The 19,424-nt window shown below is 45.1% G+C and overlaps 1 protein-coding gene across 1 annotated transcript in view; it reads right to left on the bottom strand.

Annotated features, from left to right (window-relative positions):
- Positions 1–19,424, bottom strand: part of lrp8 (low density lipoprotein receptor-related protein 8, apolipoprotein e receptor) — a gene marked incomplete at both ends in the record, with an annotated part of 180,598 nt that overhangs the window by 29,559 nt on the left and 131,615 nt on the right. Inside the window, 5 exons of the mRNA XM_080010925.1 lie at positions 5,798–5,923; positions 6,234–6,353; positions 9,811–9,933; positions 10,840–10,962; positions 15,823–16,200. Of these exons, the coding sequence (XP_079867051.1) occupies positions 5,798–5,923; positions 6,234–6,353; positions 9,811–9,933; positions 10,840–10,962; positions 15,823–16,200 (870 nt within the window). The remainder of the gene's footprint in view (positions 1–5,797; positions 5,924–6,233; positions 6,354–9,810; positions 9,934–10,839; positions 10,963–15,822; positions 16,201–19,424) is intronic.

The raw sequence follows: 19,424 nt of genomic DNA, 5'->3' as shown, positions 1-19,424 counted from the left end.
GTATTCTCAAACATTGTCACATGACGCACATAGAATTACGCCGGCTACACTCTGATGGGTCTGATCGCCTGACAAACTCGTCAAAAACAGATGGTGTGTAGTGAAATACCTCGTACATATATGAAGGTAAAACTTGTTCTACGCAAATACTGTATAGTTTAATATATTTTTTACTATCTATTTTACTAAGAAGGCCTTACAAACGCCCCTCGCCTCCCCACCATTCCTGTCTGCGGGGGAATGCATTTTTGATGCTGTTTACATGAATTAATAATCCTCACGGAGCCTTTAATTTAAAAGGGGAACGTGTCGCTCCCGACGCGTCCCGGTGTTCCACTCGGCGTAACAGCTGTTCCTTGTTTCTTTCCCGTTCGTCTGGCGTCACGCCACACACGTGCGCCCCGTACGCATCGCCGTGCGTCTCTAGCCAGGGACGCCGCTGCGGAGGGCGAGGCACGGCTTTTGTGAAGGAATAAAAAATTGATCGAGACGCAGTGGTCTGGACGGCGCGGCTGCCTGCAGATTCACAGTGCACAGGTAAACACACGGCTCCGGCTGCCATGTTGGTCTATTTATAGCGTAGCCGACAGGTGATGAACTCGGTGTTGTATCACTCTGAAGGGGGTTCACTACACGGCTTCTTACCAAATAAATGAATACGTCGACGCGGAATATTGATTTGAAATGGTTTTATGACTAGAATGCCTCGTTTAAGAGCTTCCTCTAAGAAAAATACTATTAATAACCAACGTAGTCCCCTAAATATGAAATATATGGGGAGCGCAGCGCTATATAGATATAATATATAATATATATTCTATATATATTATATATTATATGTATATATATATATTCATGTTTAATTGGACATTTACATCAATCATGAAATGAGATGTACAGCACGGAACGTTGGGGATGTTGTAGTCCACCATGTACAGTATACATCTGTACAAATGTTGAGTTTATATCACGTAACTTGCGTTTGACGGAAAGTTTGTTCGAGACCTATAGCGCCCCCTCCTATAGCGTCCCTCTGCTTGTTTCCAAATCTGAACGACGATCTGAAGGAGGCAAAGCTGTGGCCGGAGTCAAAGTCAGAGTCACGACACGCACGCATGCACGCACGCACGCTTGACGCACACACAGACACACACACACACACACACACACACACACACACACACGCACACACACACACACACACACACACACTCTCACAGGACCATGCCTGGATGGGTTTTCTCAGCCCTGGGTGCTACTACGAAAAATATTATATTTGAGGAAGCTTTTGGGATCCAATCATTCCCCACTGACTACCGGGCTCGTAACCATCAATTTCACCCGCAGAGAGAGAGCGAGAGACCACAGAATGACAGACAGGAGGCAAATAATTCAGAGGTTTATGCAGCGACCGTATAAAATGAAAATAACACGGCGGAAATTAATAGAATAGAATAGATGGGGATGATATACTGTAGATGATTGACAGCGGAGGAAAGGAGGAAATTAAGAAAGAAAGAAAGGAGAAAGAAACCCAGAGAATGGCAGCGTTATCAAAATGTCATCGATGCCTCGTTGCTCTTTTGGAACACGCTGTATGCGAAGCGATGTGTCAGCACTGAGTTAACGTCCTGAAGGAAACTGGACGTAATCTCTCCCCGCTGGACGTCTCTGCAGCTAATAAGCAGAAAAAAAAACAAAAAAAACCCCACTTTACAGATATATGTTTTAATCTGAAGCCCTGTCGGCAATTAAGATAAAGCCCTGAGATGATAAGAGAAGGCACAGGGCAGGCGGGAGGAGCAGGGTTATTGATTTGAATTTCAAGCATTTGTTTTTCATCTTCCTGGGAACAAACCAGGGCAAGCAGAGCAAAGCAGTTGCACGTGTTTTTCCGTCTTTTTATATCACGTCTTTTACAATAACAGAGTCAACTCTCAATTATTTTGGTCGTGTTGCCGCGTGTGAAAGAAGCAGTAAATGCCGGGCCAAATAAATGATGCTGCTGGAGCGGGTCATTAAAAGCAAAGCGGCAACAGGAGAACAGAGAGAACTGATAGAAATAACGGTGACATGTCAGCGGTGAGATATGTCAGCGCTGTCATGCCCCGCCCCCCAAAAAAAGTAGAATAGGTAAAAAAATAAAAATAAAAAAAGACACAGGGAAGAAGTTTTGTGGCCACTGTTTTAAACCAGGTTGAAATGCGTGTGCTCAAACTGTCAAGCGCTTGGCACGTGGTGGTGGTGGTGGTGGTGGGGTCTGATGAAGGAGGGCAGGAACCACGGAGCAGGAGGTGGAGGATGGCAAAAAAAAAAAAAAAAAAGGTGGTGAAGAGAGTAGAGGCGAGAGGTTGATGGGCGGGTGCTTTAACAAAAAAAGCGGTGTCATTGTCACAGTGGGAAGGAACAGCTAATGTGCACGATACCTGCGCTGTTTTCTACATGAGGGCAGGCCATAAAAAAAAAAAAAAAAAAAAAAGATAAGACTTTATTATTCCCTGGGGGGAAATTGAGGTGTCGCAGTTGACAGAACGGTGTCATTCAAAAAATAAATAAATATAAAAGAGCTTATCCTGCAGGAAGGAGGTGATTATCGACGGTTCACGTGGGATGAGACTTTTCCAGTTGAGCTGTGACTCCGGGGTGTTTGTGTCTTCATCACATAACACAATTGTATTACCCACAATGCACCAAGAAAATCTGTTGCATGGGGTTTTTATTAGAACATTTTAATGACAGTCAACGCTCTTTATGGAAGTGTGAAGTCTAACGGTAATGCTTGCATCGTATTAACCCAAAACAAAATGCTGTGTCCTCAGTTGAAGTAAAAACGCGTGCATTTCGCCCGGACTTTGAATGAGCGTGCATGTTCATTAAACTATCTTTTTTTTTTTTTTTTTTGGTCAAAATCAGAATGAAATACAATGAAAATCAATCATGATAAACATAAATGAATACAAATATATACATTTATATTTGTATATTTATATAGTTATACATATATAAATTATTTATTAATCTTATTATTGTTATAATTATTATATATATATATATATATATATATATATATATATATATATATATATATATATATATATATATATAATAACAGCTATTAATGTAAACATATATATAATAATAACAACATAAAAAAAGTCCTGCATTTGCCTTTCAGCCTTTGTTTGTATTGGAGTCAGAGTCACACACACACACACACACACACACACACACACACACACACACACACACACACACACACACACACACACACACACACACACACACACACACACACACACACACACACACTTTTGTACTGGTATCCAAGTGAGGTCCAAGTAAATACACCTGGCAAGCGAGGACCCATGTTTCTGGTGAACTTAGTCAATTAGTCAGTTTGGAGACCGGTCCTCATAAATACACACACACACACACACACACACACACACACACACACACACACACACACACACACACACACACACACACACACACACACACACACACACACACACACACACACACACACACACTTGGTGAGCGCCATAAAAAGGCCTAAACAATGGAGGCAAATCATTCATCAGGTCAATCACTCAGGTTTGTTACGTTGGTACAAAGCACCAACGTAACAAATCGAAAGCACATATTGAAAAAATAAACAAAACCCATATGCACAAACCGACCACTTACGATAACAGCGACTTAAAAGTACAAACCCGGCGCTACTCGCTTCTCCGAGGGGAAGCAGGACTTGGTTTTAACAAGCGACTCCGGATTGCGGCTGGCGGGAACGAGGCTCCGTGGGAGGGGCGGCAGGGCGTGCCAACACCGGGCTTTCCGCTGAGCCTCGGGTTCCTCGCTCCCCGGCTTCAAACAAAGCGGACCATGTTTCCTGGCGGCGCGGCGCTAACAAGTGGAAAGCTCGGCGCTCGAACGCACAATTACTGGGACTCGCTAATACAGATGAAGAGCAAATCAGTCGCATCGTGGGTTTTTTGGGGAGCTTGTTTGTTTTTCTTTTCCCTATTGTGTCCGCCCGTGAAGCCGCGCTTCCAGGAATAGCAACGCTACAGTATTTAAAGCCTGGCTGCATCAACGTTGTTACTTTGTCACCCTATGATCAGTCATCGGGCAGTTGTGCGGTGTGAGAGTAAGTTTAGCTTCATTAAATCCACATTACCTAAGCCTGGCCAAGCCTCGCGTCCTGGTATTTATGGCTCCGTCCCGTTCCCCCGACACGCCATGAATAAGACCCGACATGAATAATAATCTGTGTCTTCACCGGCCGCTGGACTGTCACAAACACCACTGACGTAGCCATGCATCACATCTCCAACACTTCAGCAGGCCATTCTTTAAAGTGCATCCAGCTATCTATCCATCTATCCATCTACCTATCTGCCTATCTGTCTATCCATCCATCCATCCTCTACTTCCACCCCTCTAATAAACAAAGCTTATGACGAGCACTCTTTGGCCGCCTCTAGCTAATAATGATTTCCACGGCGAGATGCGAAGCAATCAATGAGGTTTTTTTCCACACCACTTAGCTTAAGAGTGAGTGGCCACCGCTCGGTTTAACCTCTGTCATTACCGCGCAAGCTAACCCCGTAATGACTCAATGACTGAATCTAACACAAATCACGGTCATAAAAAAAAAAATAATAATACCTTTACAGCTTTCCACCTGGCAGAAAACACAAGTGAAAGAGCCCATTACGGGGTTCTTTCTTTGGAAAAATGTGAGGCCAAGTAGTTCCATTACCTCTAGAACCACTCTGTGGAGCCAGTAGTTCAAAATACCTTTTTGTTCAGTGTAGTCGATGCCTTGAGGTCTTTGAGAAGGCTCCGCGATTCAATAGGTCTTCTATAATGTTCAGTAATGTGTGAACTACAATCATTTAGTGAGGCCACGCTCCACCCAGCTTTCATCTATCTCCCTGTTTAGTATTACAAGCTCACAAAGACGGGGTGCAAAATCATTTTGAGGGTCCTCCTTTACCCACGCAGTTTCTGTAGCAACCCCCGAGGTATGCAGCACTCGTTGGTTCAGACCCAATGTCCTTGATGAATTAACCAAAATGAAATATTTTTCTCAGATGTCTGCAGCCCTCGCTTGGGGAGCAGGAGCTTGATTTCCATTCATACACATGCGTGTAGCTCCAGCGCCGTGGCAACAGGTAGCAAGGACCCCGGCTTTGTCCTGCGGTGACCCGACACATCTCTCTCTCTCTCTCTCTCTCTCTCTCTCTCTCGCTTTCTATCGTTCCCTCTTTTCCACCAAGTTCCCTTCCGCTAACTCTCTGGGGAGCTGACTGCTAACTTTTCATTAGCGGGGGCTGCGAGTAGAGATGGCAAATATTTACTTTTACACAGATTGCTACAGCAGGTCTGCATACAAAGCATGCAGCGCTGCTCTCAGGGCTACGGTGCATGTTTGTGCACGTATGTGTGTGTGTGTGTGTGTGTGTGTGAGCGTGTATGCATGTATGTGTGTGTGCATGTGTGTGTAGGTGTGTGTGCGTGTGTGTGCATGTGTGTGTACATGGATGTGTGTGTGTGTGCATGTGTGTGTATGTGTGCATGTGCATGTATGTGAGTGTGTGTGGCATGACATTTGTTCTTTCTGCCTTTGACCACATATGTAAACGTCAGTCTATGAGAATGTGATTAGCTTTTGTCTACTTTCCAGACGTGCATTCACGAATGTGTGTGTGTGTGTGTGTGTGTGTGTGTGTGTGTGTGTGTGTGTGTGTGTGTGTCTGTGTGTGTGTGTGTGTACGTGGACGCTCCTCACCGACAGCCTTGCAGGTCTTGGAGGCGGGGTCCATCTCAAAGCCCTCGTAGCATTCACACTTGAAGTCACCTTTGTAGTTGATACAGATCTGACTGCAGGCGTCTGGGTTCTCACATTCGTCTATGTCTGAGGACGGACAAAGAGAGGGATGAAGGGAGGGAGAGAGAGAGAGAGAGAGAGAGAGAGAGAGAGATAGAGGGAGGGAGAACAAAGGTATAGATTACCGTGAATAAGCTATGGAGACACAAGGTCATACATTGAGCGACACACACACTATTTAAGTGATAACATAACAACACACACACACACACACACACACACATTGTTTTCAGCCAATTTACCTCAATAACTGCATGCACGCGCTCACACACACATTTGGTGGAATATCTGACGTTTGGTGTTAAAAACAAAATCCCTGAGGGAGGACTTTCTTTACCTCCGCATGTCCTTTTGTTCAGCAGTTTAAAGCCGGAGGGACAGTCGCACTCGTAGCTGATTCTCTGGTCCCTGCAGATGTGGGAGCAGCCACCATTGTTGTCGGTGCACTCATTCACACCTGTGAATGAAGGAGGATGGAGGTAAAGAGGAAGGGGGTGGAAGAGAAGGATGTAAAAGAGGAGAAGAGAGAGAGAGAGAGAGAGAGAGAGCGGAGTTGAATATTGATGAAAACAACGAGGCAGAGATCAAGCGAGGCGAGGGTGTATTTCTGCTTCTGAAATCTCAAATTTCAGGATTGGCCCCACAGTGAGCACTCAGAAGTAATCTCGGGGCCCAACGTTGACGTTTGCCCAGTTGCCCTGGGGAAACCAGATTTGTCAACAGTCTTGTGCAATCCGGTTGCCCCGTTGATGACCACGTTTCATATCTGGGGAAAAAATAATAAGCATGCAACCACTTAGTCCGTCTTGGCAACCAACAGCCAATGCATGGTTGCCAAGTTGGCTGCCACTTCTGAAAGTTAGTATCGGGCCCTGAATTCCGTTACTACTTTTATTCTACCACTTGTTTATAGTCTTGTGAGGGTGTGTGTGTGTGTGTGTGTGTGTGTGTGTGTGTGTGTGTGTGTGTGTGCGTGTATATATACATGTGTGTCTGTATTTTTGTTCTACCCAGTGTGTGTCTGTTGGTGCGTGTACGTATGTGTACATGCACAGGCTTAGTAAGTGAGTGATGGAGTGAGAGTGAGGCTGACACTTGTGCACGGTGCACCTGTGTGTGTGTGTGTGCGTGTGTGTATGTGTGTGTGTACATGCGACGAACCCCACAGGCAGAGTTTCAGCTAAGTCCACTTGGAACCGATCTATTATACACAGCAGGAGGCCGACCATATGTGCCAGGTGCCACTCTCCTCTCCTCTCCCATCCCTTCCTCTGCTCCTCTCTTCCCTTGTCTGTCCTCTCCTCTCTTCTTCATTGTTACTGAGAAGCCCCTTTCCTTGCTCATCCCCTGCTAATCCCCCCCATTTATTCTCCAGATTTTTTTCCCCTTTTATCGTCACCACTCTCGCTCTCTTTCGACCCATCTCTATCTCTCTCTCTCTCTCTCTCTCTCGCTCGCTATCTCTCTTTTATTCTTGCCCTTCCTTTCTTTATCCCTCTGTCTTTCAGCTCTCCCCGGGGGGGGTTGGGAGAGAGATTGACGCAGAAAGCTAAAGCTGGCACTTCATTACCGGTTTACATTAAAGATTTAAGCCTGCAGGGCTACAGGTACTGCTGTGACAGAAGGAGAGAGATTAAGAAATCTAAAGAACAATACAGAGAGAGAGAGAGAGAGAGAGAGAGAGAGAGAGAGAGAGAGAGATTGATTTGGAGACTACAAGCATATTAAAAGGGTTTTCCTTTGTACTTTTGAGGTAGCGGGCATATTCTAAATAAACAACAGTTTATTCAGATTCCAACAGAACAAGTAGTATTATAAAATCAACTTGATGTGCTGGAGTAAAGAACTTCAGCAAATGAATACCACTGGAATATGGAAGAATAGAAATAGCAGCCCAATTATTATTAATACAGCCATTTATCTGATCATTTTGCACAAGCTTTATCAATACTTCAGGCTCAAATCACCAACTGTACAGTTTACAGGTAGCACCGCCAGTTGTAAATAAATAAGCAAATCAAACACATTGAAATAAATGATCAAAGTAAATACAAATTGATGTTTTAATCACAGTGACTCTCCAGGATAGTAACAGGTTTGACCCTAATGGAACATAATAATAATAATAATAACAACAATAACAATAATAATAATAATGAATAAATAAATAAAACAAACATAAACCATTATATGTATATTGTAGTTATATAATAATAATAATAATAACAATTGTAATAATAATAATAATAATAACTGTAATAATAATAATAATAATACATACATAATGGAGTATTTTCTTAGGAGTCATTTTGAGCTAAAACCTTCTGGAGTGTTCTGGAGCTGAGCGATGGCCATATTGTAAAGTTCCCGTCACCCTGGATGAAATACTCTTTCCTCTCCTGCGACGATTTAGGCATACCCGTAGCAAACAGCCATGGCCTTTAAGACCCCCTTGTCCTAGGCACCATGTGCTACCGTGTTAGTAGTAAATGGACACAGCTTAGTGTTAACGGGTCAAAGAAGAACATTTGGAATGGTCCACCGCCTCGTTTTTTGCTCCTTGTGAGTCCTTTATATAACATGTATATGAATGTGCCTTGCGAGCCGAAATGACTAGCCCACTTGCGATTGTGGAACGCTTCCACAAATTATTTAATACGGCTCATAGTTTATTACCCCGCCTAGAAGATGTCATTACACGACTATGACAGTTATAACAATAGTTAACAATTTACAGTAAAACCCTTCACTAGATTTATTTCAAATAGCCAGTGCCGATCACCCAATGCTGATGACACTTGATCATTTTACCGAGAGTGTCGGATTGGAAGGATTTCATTTGGATATTGCGTACATCTGTTCTCCACTTTCAATCAAAGTATCGTGAAATGCCTCCACCACGCCTCCCAACTGCAGACTGTATTACTGTTCCGCTCTGAGATCCGTGACTGAGTGGTAATTAACCGGAGCATTGCAAGGTAATGTGTGAGGTGCCTTGTGGGTAATGTAGTCCCCTCACGTCTCTCTGGCTAAGAGAGAGAGAGCGAGAGAGAGAGAGAAGAAGAAGAAGAAGAAGAAGAAGAAGAAGAAGAAGAAGAAGAAGAAGAAGAAGAAGAAGAAGAGCACCAGAGGGCAGAGCCGCTCGGCTCTTTGATCCTTACGAGACGGATGAGAATCCCACTGATTTAGGAAGCCTTGATCAAATGAAGCTGCTTTTTTATTACTAAGTGGACTGACCACAGCTGACAAGTGTGTGTGTGTGTGTGTGTGTGTGTGTGTGTGTGTGTGTGTTGTACGAGTTTCTGTTTTTGTGTGATTACCACATGAAAGGGAATGTGTGTATATCAGTGGTACTCATACTGTGTGTGTGTGTGTGTGTGTGTGTGTGTGTGTGTGTGTGTGTACGCAGATCTGTGTTTGCCCGAGGTACTGAAAGACCTCATCTGCGTATATAAACTGTATATGTTCTAATATTGAAGATGCAGTGTGTGTGTGTGTGTGTGTGTGTGTGTGTGTGTGTCTGTGTGTGTGTGTGTGTGTGTCTCTGTATGTGCATGTTATGCATAATTCAACAAGTTATGTTTTGACTGTTGGTATGCGAAAGACAGAGTGTGTGTGTGTGTGTGTGTGTGTGTGTGTGTGTGTGTGTATGTGTGTGTGTGTGTGTTAGAGAGAGAGAGAGAGAGAGAGTGCGAGAGCGGTCCTCTGCGTATATAAACTGTATATGTTTTAGTATTCTAATAAGAATTAGTGTGTGTGTGTGTGTGTGTGTGTGTGTGTGTGTGTGTGTGTGTGTGTGTGTGCGCGTATAATGCATAATTCAATGAGTTATGTTTTGACTGTTGGAATGAGAAAGACAGAGTGTATGTGTGTGTGTGTGTGTGTTAGAGAGAGAGAGCGAGAGCGGTCCTCACCGCACTCCTTCATGGGTTCATCAGACCCGTCGCTGCAGTCCTTCACGATGTTGCACACCTTGCCGCTGTCTATACACTCGCCGTTCTTACAGCGGAACTTTCGGGGGCCGTCGCACTTGGTGGCTGTAACATCATCATAACACACACAGACACACAGACACAGACACACACACACACACACTGAATTTAAGTGATAACATAGCAACACACACACAGACAGATTGTTTTCAGCCAATTTCCCTCAATAACAGGGAACAATTAACTTCCCCCCCACAGCGCATCACAGAAAGCGGGATGAAGCGCCGCCGGCACGGTCCATTAGCCACAGCACATGCACACAGAGAAGTGGAGCGTCCAAAATGGCCGCATCTAAAGATTGGTTCGGCTCCCGAGCTCGGTGGCGAGGGGCGAGGAACTCATTTAGCGCAACAGCTGGTGTGCCCAAACCGGGTTGGACCGACAGCATTTTGGCCGCGCCCGCCCACACAGACACGCACGCACGCACGCACGCACGCACAGACATACACACACACGCACACACACGCACACACACACAGATAGAGAAGAAACTTAAATACTGAAATAGAACATACAGTCATCCTCCCTTTCATTGGTCTTTTCCCCTCTTCCTTTTCTTTTCTCTTTGGTGTACTTCCTTCATTTCTCCCTTGCAACCTTCCTTCCTCCTTTCCCACCTGACTTTCTCCCGCCCTGACTTCCGTCCTCCCTTCCTTGTTTCCTTCCTACTTTGTGCCCCACCCCCATCCTTTCCTCTTCGCTTCCTCTTTGATTCCTTCCACCATTCCCGCCATACTCCCCCCCTTCCTTTATGTCCTTCATTCAACATTTCCTTCCTTTGTAAATTGATCCTCCCTTCCTTGGTTCCTACGTTGTATACTTCTGTTCTCCCTGCCGTCCTGCCCTCACTTGTCCATTTCTATCTTGCTCCATTCCTTCCTTCTTTCATTATTTCCTTCTTCCTCCCTCCCTCTATACATTAAAGTGTCCATCCCTCCTTTGCTCTCTTACTGTTGACGCAGCCGGCTTCGTCGCTGTAGTCGGGGCATTCGTGGACCTTGTTGCACTGCTTGGTACCGTGGATGCAGGAGCCGTCGCCGCACTGGAACTCGTCCGGCCGACAGGTCAGCAAGGCTGGAGGACAGACACGCACGCGCACACGCACGTGCACACACACACACACACACACACACGCGCACACGCACACACAAATTTTTCAATTGACTGGTTTGTCAGTTGATCTTCAATACCTGCATAGATGAAGGCACTTTAAACTGCAAAGACTACAACATTGCATTACAAAGGTAAAATGCACGCTCCAAACCGTCCAATATTACATTTCATAGAAAAGAAAAACTCTTTCAAACCCACACACACGTACACCTTTTTCACAGGGGTTTTTCAAAGTAATTTTCAGAGTAATTTTTTCTGCTGTGGCAGAATCGCAGTTGGAATCTCCGGAGATAGAGGAAGTGAAATTATGTGCTGAACATCTTTCTGTGTGTGTGTGTGTGTGTGTGTGTGTCTGTGTGTGTGTGTGTGTGTGTGTGTGTGTCTGTGAAAAAGACTTGTGTGACTACAAAAGAGCCTATGTAAATCTGACATTCACGCTAAATACTCGCCGCGCAATGTTCTTGTTGTTTCTACCGATCATAACCCCTCTTTTTTGTGGTCACGAGTGTGTGTGGGTGTTTCTGCTTGGGCGTTTCACTTGGAGTGTGTGTGTGTGTGTGTGTGTGTGTGTGTGTGTGTGTGTGTGTGTTCCAATCCAACAGTAATTCGTCATACACAAGTGTGGCCGGCTTTGAAAAGTCCCCTCTGGAAATGAAAAACCGGACGGCATTCACTCAATGTCGGAGGAAAGCGCACGTCCAGAACCCAGTGTGTGTTGAAGTGAGTTCCAACATAGTTCTGGGTGTGTAAATGTGTGTGCGTGTGTGTGACTCCAGATTTCCATTCCACCACCTCAACACGTGTACATTACATCTGTCTGTGGATGGGTGGGCGTGTGTTTACGTGCGTGTTGCCCTAACAGAGCAGGGCAGCTTTATTTTAGTCATTTGTCTTTTTAACTGGCTGTTTAATAATTCATGATTCGCGTTTGGAGCCAAGAGCGGAGAGAGACAGCGACATGATCAATGGCTACCGGGCGCACGCACACTGGTGCACGGTATCAGGGGAGGTGGCCTTTGAAAACATAACAACATAACAACACAAATACACACACACACACACACACACACACACACACACACACACACACACACACACACACACACACACACACACACACACACACACACACACACACACACACACACACACACACACACACACAATATTTTTGCAGTATGGAAATACCGCCCCGTCCCTCCGTACACGGGACCACGGGGAGCGACGGCCAGAGCAGCAGAGCGCACGGACAATGCTCATTCACTACGCGGATGGTCTGATGATTAAGTTGCGGCTCCAGGTTATTACTTGCATGACTAACAGGCTTGGGCGATATCCCAAATTTAATATTGCGATGCAGTCCCAGCCAAATATCGCAATACACAATAATATCGTCACTGCACGTTTTTGGTTTCATTCAATTACAATGAATACATCTCCAATGAAAAACACTATTCGTTTTCTTTGGCGAAACGGTGAGCCTTGGATGCCGGATCACAGAGAACGGATCATTTTTCATGCCACTCCAACTAGGAAGTTGCACGTGGGTGTCCAGGTAACGTGCGTTCGGAAAGGATCTCCCGTTCACCAGGTGAACAGTGACGGGCACCAAGCAACGCGCGAGTGAGGAAATGTATGCGTAGAATAAAAAATATATATAATAATTACTTATTTTGGGATTCTCAGCGAGAGAAATACGACATGTGGCGTGTGAGCGTGTGAACTGGTTGATATGTGTGAGTCTCACGGTCAAAGTGTGACACGTCGCAACAGTTATTACAAAAAGATCTACATTTTTTATAATATAATTTTGGTAATGTAAGTCATAACCTGGAGGCGCAACTTAATCACCGGACCACGCCACGCGCGCCACCACGTCCAAATCCTCCATCTGCTTCCTCGCTGCTGCAGCGCAAACGTCCACATACTTCCTCTGCGTGCGCGCAATGAATGAGCTTTGTCCGTGCGCTCTGCTGCTCACAGTATCAAATATCACCCTCCATAGAGCATAAAGTTTCCGTCTCTGTCCCCCCATCACGATATTCTGGCGGGACTGCATCACAATATAAAATTTAAGCCTAACACACACACACACACGCACACGTACGTACACACACACACACACACACACACACACACACACACACACACACACACACACACACACACACACACACACACACACACACACACACACACACACACACACACACACACACAATGCATCCTCAATAATAGAATCAGTCGGTGGATGAAGACATAATCCTGTACCATCAGAGAATGTGCTGATTGTATCAGCTGAATGATTGGAATCTGAGCTCAGCTAATTATGATAAATCCAAAGGATGAAAAGCAATACCGCCTCACTGCCATCTGCAGTGTGTGTGTGTGCGTGCGTGCGTGCGTGCGTGCGTGCGTGCGTGCCAGCATGGATATGATTTGACCATTTCTCATTTACATTAAGCTCCTGTCATCTCACCTCCCCTTGATCATTTGTCTCTGCATATCTGTGGAAGAGCCTGCATGGGCTTTATTGAGACAGATGTCTCAAATTGAGATGAGTGGGATAATAATCAGTGACGTGCACGCCCAGTGTGTGTGTGTATGCATTTTACTATGCTTGTGAGTACTGGTCTCCGAAATACGCAAATACGAAGTGTGATATTCCAGAGAAAACGGCCTCTACCGGCTCCGTGATGATGTGGTGTCGTTCGCACACGATTCCAATCTTTTGGGTGAAAAGGGGGATTTGTTCGCTCGCAACTGAGTGAGAGCTCAACTGAACTAAAGGATGAAGTGACCGTTTCAGGAAGTCATTTAGTTCAGTTTGTTTGCCCAAAGAATTCTTATCGCCGGTAGATGCCGTTTTTCTCTGGAATATCATAATTAAATTGCTTCAATAAAAACCGTGGATTGGTGTAAAAGTTGTTTTTTCGATTAATTAATTGCATATATTTATATTGTAATATATTTCAGATAAATCGGTACATCCAAGGGGGCTCACTTCCCCAATGCGGCTTTCACTTTGGGTTTTTCGTTAATGCCGTGTTCGTATTTGCAAGTAAATTTGAAATGTGTGCTTGCCATGATGTAGGAGGAGAGAACAAAATGAAAGGCATAGAATGAGTGGTTGTTTGACACCACCCACCAACACAAACACTTACACACAACACACACATAAAAACAAACACACACACACAAACAAACGCACAAACAGATACAGAAACACTCTCTCACACACACACACACACACACACACACACACACACACACACACACACACACACACACACACACACACACACACACACACACACACACACACACACACACACACACACAGAGAAAAACAAAAAAACATATACAGAAACACCAACACATGCACACAACCAGAAACACACACACACAAACATAGAAACACACACACACGCAAAGAGGCACAAACACAGATACACACGTACAGAAAAACCCCAACACAGATACAGAAACAGCAACACACACACAAAAAGAAGCACAAACACCAACACACATACAGAAACACACACACACACACACAAACAGAAAGGCTGAATAAACGTGTTAATAATAAACGCTGCACAGTAACACAGGGCTCTGGTGTCACTTGCAGAATCATGGAGAAAGATCACCACAAGGTGGAGGTGGAGGTGGAGACACATTCAGTGGTTTGAGGAGGAAACGTTAGTCTGTGGAAGGACCTGCCGTGGTGACACTGTCGCTTCCACCCCACTTTTTACAGGAGGGAATGGGGGGCGGGTTTGCTTTTTTCCTGTTACCTCAACCATCTAGGACTGCGATGACTCCAGACACGTGTTGCTATTGTGCTGTCCTGTGCATGGACGTGAAGTACAGTTGTTTTGTGTCTTTCTTTGCGTCGTGGCGCTTTCATTTTTGCATGTTCGCACATCAGACACACTCTTGCACATGGTGCCTGCTGTCATCTCCCCGAGTGCTATGTGGGAGTGCAAAGGAGAGAACAGATTGGGGTCTCGCTCGACAAGGACCCCCACACACACACGCACACGCACACACACACACACACACACAGACACAAACTCCTAGCACACACTTGGGCTTGGAGGGCTCTCCACCTGCTTCTAGAGATCGCACTGTCGCATGGCAAAACACTTCTGCGCTACACTAGTTGATTACCATGGCAACAACAGCACGTACGGATCTTCCTTCACTCATCAGCGGAGAGTCTAGTCTTTTATGTACATGCTTTAGCAGCATAAACTCATATCCTTATCCACTGGCAAATTGTATTTAAAATAAAAAAAACCTGATATATTCAAGCACGTGAATTAAGAGCTGAGCTCAGCGCCTTGAAGGCATTCCACTAATATGCAGAAAAACAGGGCGGAGTTGGAAAAGAGTCTGGTTTGGCACACAAACAATTAACTGATTCATGCAACTTTGCATTTAAAACTCAGTTTCTGATTCCGATCCAACAACAGCTTTCAACACCACCACAACGCAGCCGCACGTCCAAACATATTTGCATACCGTTCGGTCACTTCATTTGTAATTCAAACACACTTGGGTTGACCCCATCCAGCCGTCCATTACCTGATTATCCATGAACCCATCAATCGACTCAGCGATCCATTCACCCATCCATCCATCAACCCACTAACTCAACCATCCATCAATCAATCAACTCACCAAGCCATCCATCCATCCATCCCTTCCTCCCTCCTTCCCTTGTTCCATCCACCCACCAATTCACCCATCTATCCATCCATCCTCCTCCCACCCCATTTCACCCCTCACTCCACACACATCCAAGCAGTTGGAACTCACGGCAGTTGGCCTCGTCCGACTTGTCAGCGCAGTCTGCCTCTCCATCACACTTCCAGTTGAGATGGATGCAGTTGCCGTTGCCGCACTGGAACTCGCCCAAGGAGCAGCGCGGCTTCTGGGGCTCGGTGTGGCGGCTGCAGCGCTCCATGGACTCGTCGGACTTGTCCTTGCAGTCCGGCTCGCCGTCGCAGCTCCACAGCGCCGGGATGCAATCGGAGTTGTTGCAGCGGAACTCGTGCTGGCCACAGGTGACGAGCGGCGCGCACTTCTCCTCGTCGCTGCCGTCGCCGCAGTCGTCGTCGCCGTCGCACATGAAGACGGGCGCCACGCACTTGCCGTTGCGGCACTGGAAGTCCTTGGCGGGGCAAGCCTTGGCGTCTGCGGAGACAGGAGGTCGAGAGGTGAGCAAATAAATGAAGAAAAGAGGAGGGTTTGGGTCGGTAGGGTTTAAATGTTCAATTGGAACAGGTTTTATAGGGTAAAAGTGGCATTTGTGAATGCCTAGTTATGATGCTGGGCCCACGTAGAAAAATTGGAAATAAGTCAACAGTTAACTTAGGGTTGATTAAGCATGCATCATTCGAAGGGTGGGAGTTCATGTAGGTGGGCGTAGATGAGAGAGAGTTTGAGTCTAGGGTGGAGACAGTTAAACCCACAGCTGCAGCTATAGAAAGTTCTTGAGGGAAACTGCCATCGGAGATGAATCGAACTACACAGAGAGAGCGGAAGCAAAGAGAGTGCCAAACCACACAGCTCATGAACACAACATTATCTCCCGCTATACGACTCTAAGGTGAAAAACTTTGAAGGCCCGGAAACTGGAAAGGGTGCGAGAGACAGAGAATTCGACGTAAATTCCCTTTACGCTGAGTTTCAGCGCTGGTAGTTACACATTCAATTCTTGACAGTGTGTGTTCTCACTCTGGCAAAGAACTTTGACAACATTGACATTTGCGTTACTTTTCTCTTTAGCGCCAGAAATTGCAGAGACAACTCTGGCATGTGGAGGAAAATGGTATATAAAAAAACAAAAACAAAATGGTGCACAGTAAATATTAAAGCAGGGAATAGATAGACAGAGAACAGCAATACTTGTCAGGCGTGCACACACCGCGTTCATTCACTTATGTAAGCTACACATACCATCTTCATATCATTGGCAAAGTTCCCTTCAGACTGTAATGCATTTGTATATTTGCTCAATGGACAAGGATGGGGGACATGATTTGCAGGCCATGCAATATTAATCATGAGTTTGAGTGTATCCGCTCAGCGGAAGAGTTGTGTGTCAGGGCAGGCATCCAAAGAGCAGGTGTCCCCCTCTGGGCATGAAGCCCACGGGTCTGACGCTCAAGCCACCTGACAGTGTTGGAGACAGTTGCAACTGTGTGTGTGTACGTTAAACCGTCATTGATTTCTCCATCTCGCAGAGCAGATTGGCCGGGGTGGGGGTGGGGGTTTCTGTCTGGATGTAGCTTCTCCTCAAAAGGTTAACCGCTTTATCTACAGTTGGCTGGCCATTCGTCTTTAACAGGGTTAGTTCTGCGTAATGGATGACAGCCCGGACAGAGATGGTTGAGATGCTCGAAAACGGATTGGCTCCCGATGAAAAAATTGGCCACTTCGATGGATTCAAAATCTGCGCCACCAAAACCACACCTGAGTAGGGGTTTTCAGGCGGAAACCAAGATGGCGGAAAAATGATCACAAAACACCTCGAACTCACTTGATTTCCATTGGAATGTCTATGTGAGAGATGAGGAAAGGGCTCGTTGATGTTTGTTTCTTTCTTTTTTTATCATTGTCCCAAGTGAAACGTTTTTCAAATCCAATCGGGTGTATAATTACACTCATTTGTGCATTCCGTTTTTGAAAAAGACACGTTTTTTTTTTGTTCATCCCTCTGCTCTGAGCTGTCTAACCCCTCCACCTCTTCTCTTTTTAAACACCCACACGCCGCACCAACAGGACTCATTATGATAATAGCCATTTGGGCTTCCCGGTAGCTATTACTGCTCACAGGCTGATCATCCCCACTCAGATCTTCTAATTTAATTAGCCTGAACATATAAACAACATAAACTCTACCAGGCTCAGGTGGTTTGCAGGGTATGCTGGGTGAGCAGACAGCAGTGAATGGAAAAAAGAATCACTGCAAATAGAGAAAATGTGTTGTGAAATAATAAAAGTATTTTTTGTTTTACTAGTGGGTGATAATAATGCCTTGTTAGTATAGAATAACTGGCTGTGATTGTTTTCCCTCTCCACTCTGTCTAGCCAAGCACACTGTGGGTATTACACTTTCAATCATTAGGTACAAGCCAAAGAAAGTCAGTAAAGCCTCTAACTGGAGATCAGTCTTTGGTCGTTTCAAATTACAATGATATTTCCTCGGCTAAACCCTTTTTGTGGGTTATCCTGCATTATGAAAATAGACTAAACCGATGAACGAGGGATGTAGGGTAATTTTCTTTTGGTCGATTTTGTTGGCCTTCTTGCCGAGAATAAAGGAAATATCCAGCTTTAGGGACCCATTATCCAATGCACAACCCTCATTTTCTCTGTTCCCCGAGCTGCCAGCAACTTGCTCGTGTCAAAGGTGTCTGATGATGTAACTGAGTCAGACTTTTAATTTAAATCATTAATCCACAGGATAGTGTTACTAATTACAATATTAAACAGGTAATCTATATCTGATTACACCTCACCTTGTCCTTGCCCACCTTGCGGATGGGCTTGTTTAACCCGGGGGTCAATGCGTTCTATCGACACAGCGCCAGACTTTCCCCCAGGCAGCTAATAGATGGAGCGGGGAGCGTTGTCCTTGTCTTGGAGAAGGACGATTCAACTCCCAGACGCAGTTCAAAGAGTCTGGCACGCGGCAGCAGTACTACGTAGGTTTTCAATCACAGAGAATACGAGGGACATGGACTAAATTACAACAAAATTCTGGTAATTAGCAGGGTTGCACGGGTCCCATTATATTCAGACCCAGTGGGAGTACTGAGTACTCGCTCTTGGGTACTTAACAATACTGTGTGCTGAGTAAGATAATAACACTAAGACAGCTTTGAAGACCCTGTGTTTATCATTATCAGTAATTGATTTGTTTACCACAAATATACCAGATATACCATGGAATTGTTGAGTGTGACAAATAAAGTATGAAACTCAATGCGATGAAATCACGGTACATTGGCTACATCTGATTGACATGTCTGACCAGAGAATGTCGTCAATAGAAATGCATTCACAGGATTTCGGTCGGCGTAAAAAGATCACTGGTGGGCCAAACCTAGTTTTTGTTGAGTATTCATGAAGTTATGCACACTCATATGCTGCTATGAGTGTGTTTCACTCACTGTAGGTCAGAAAAGCAGATAACTGGAAGACTGCAAGACGGGAAGATTTGTTTCCTTTCCTACATACTCATGGACACAGGAAGGCCACGTTTGCATTTGTACTGGTCTAGTTAGCAAAACTTTGAAAGGAAATACCTTTGCACACACCGTTTTACCGTGTTCAAAAGTAAAACAATGCAATAAGATTACTAGTTAGAATATTTAGAGGGTAAGCAGGAATCTATAACCGATTTTCCCCAA

The sequence above is a fragment of the Zeus faber genome, assembly GCF_960531495.2.
Source record: "Zeus faber genome assembly, chromosome: 1".
Classification (NCBI taxonomy): domain Eukaryota; kingdom Metazoa; phylum Chordata; class Actinopteri; order Zeiformes; family Zeidae; genus Zeus; species Zeus faber.
The sequence above is the reverse complement of the archived record's forward strand: the minus strand, read 5'-3'. Positions and strand labels throughout refer to the sequence as shown.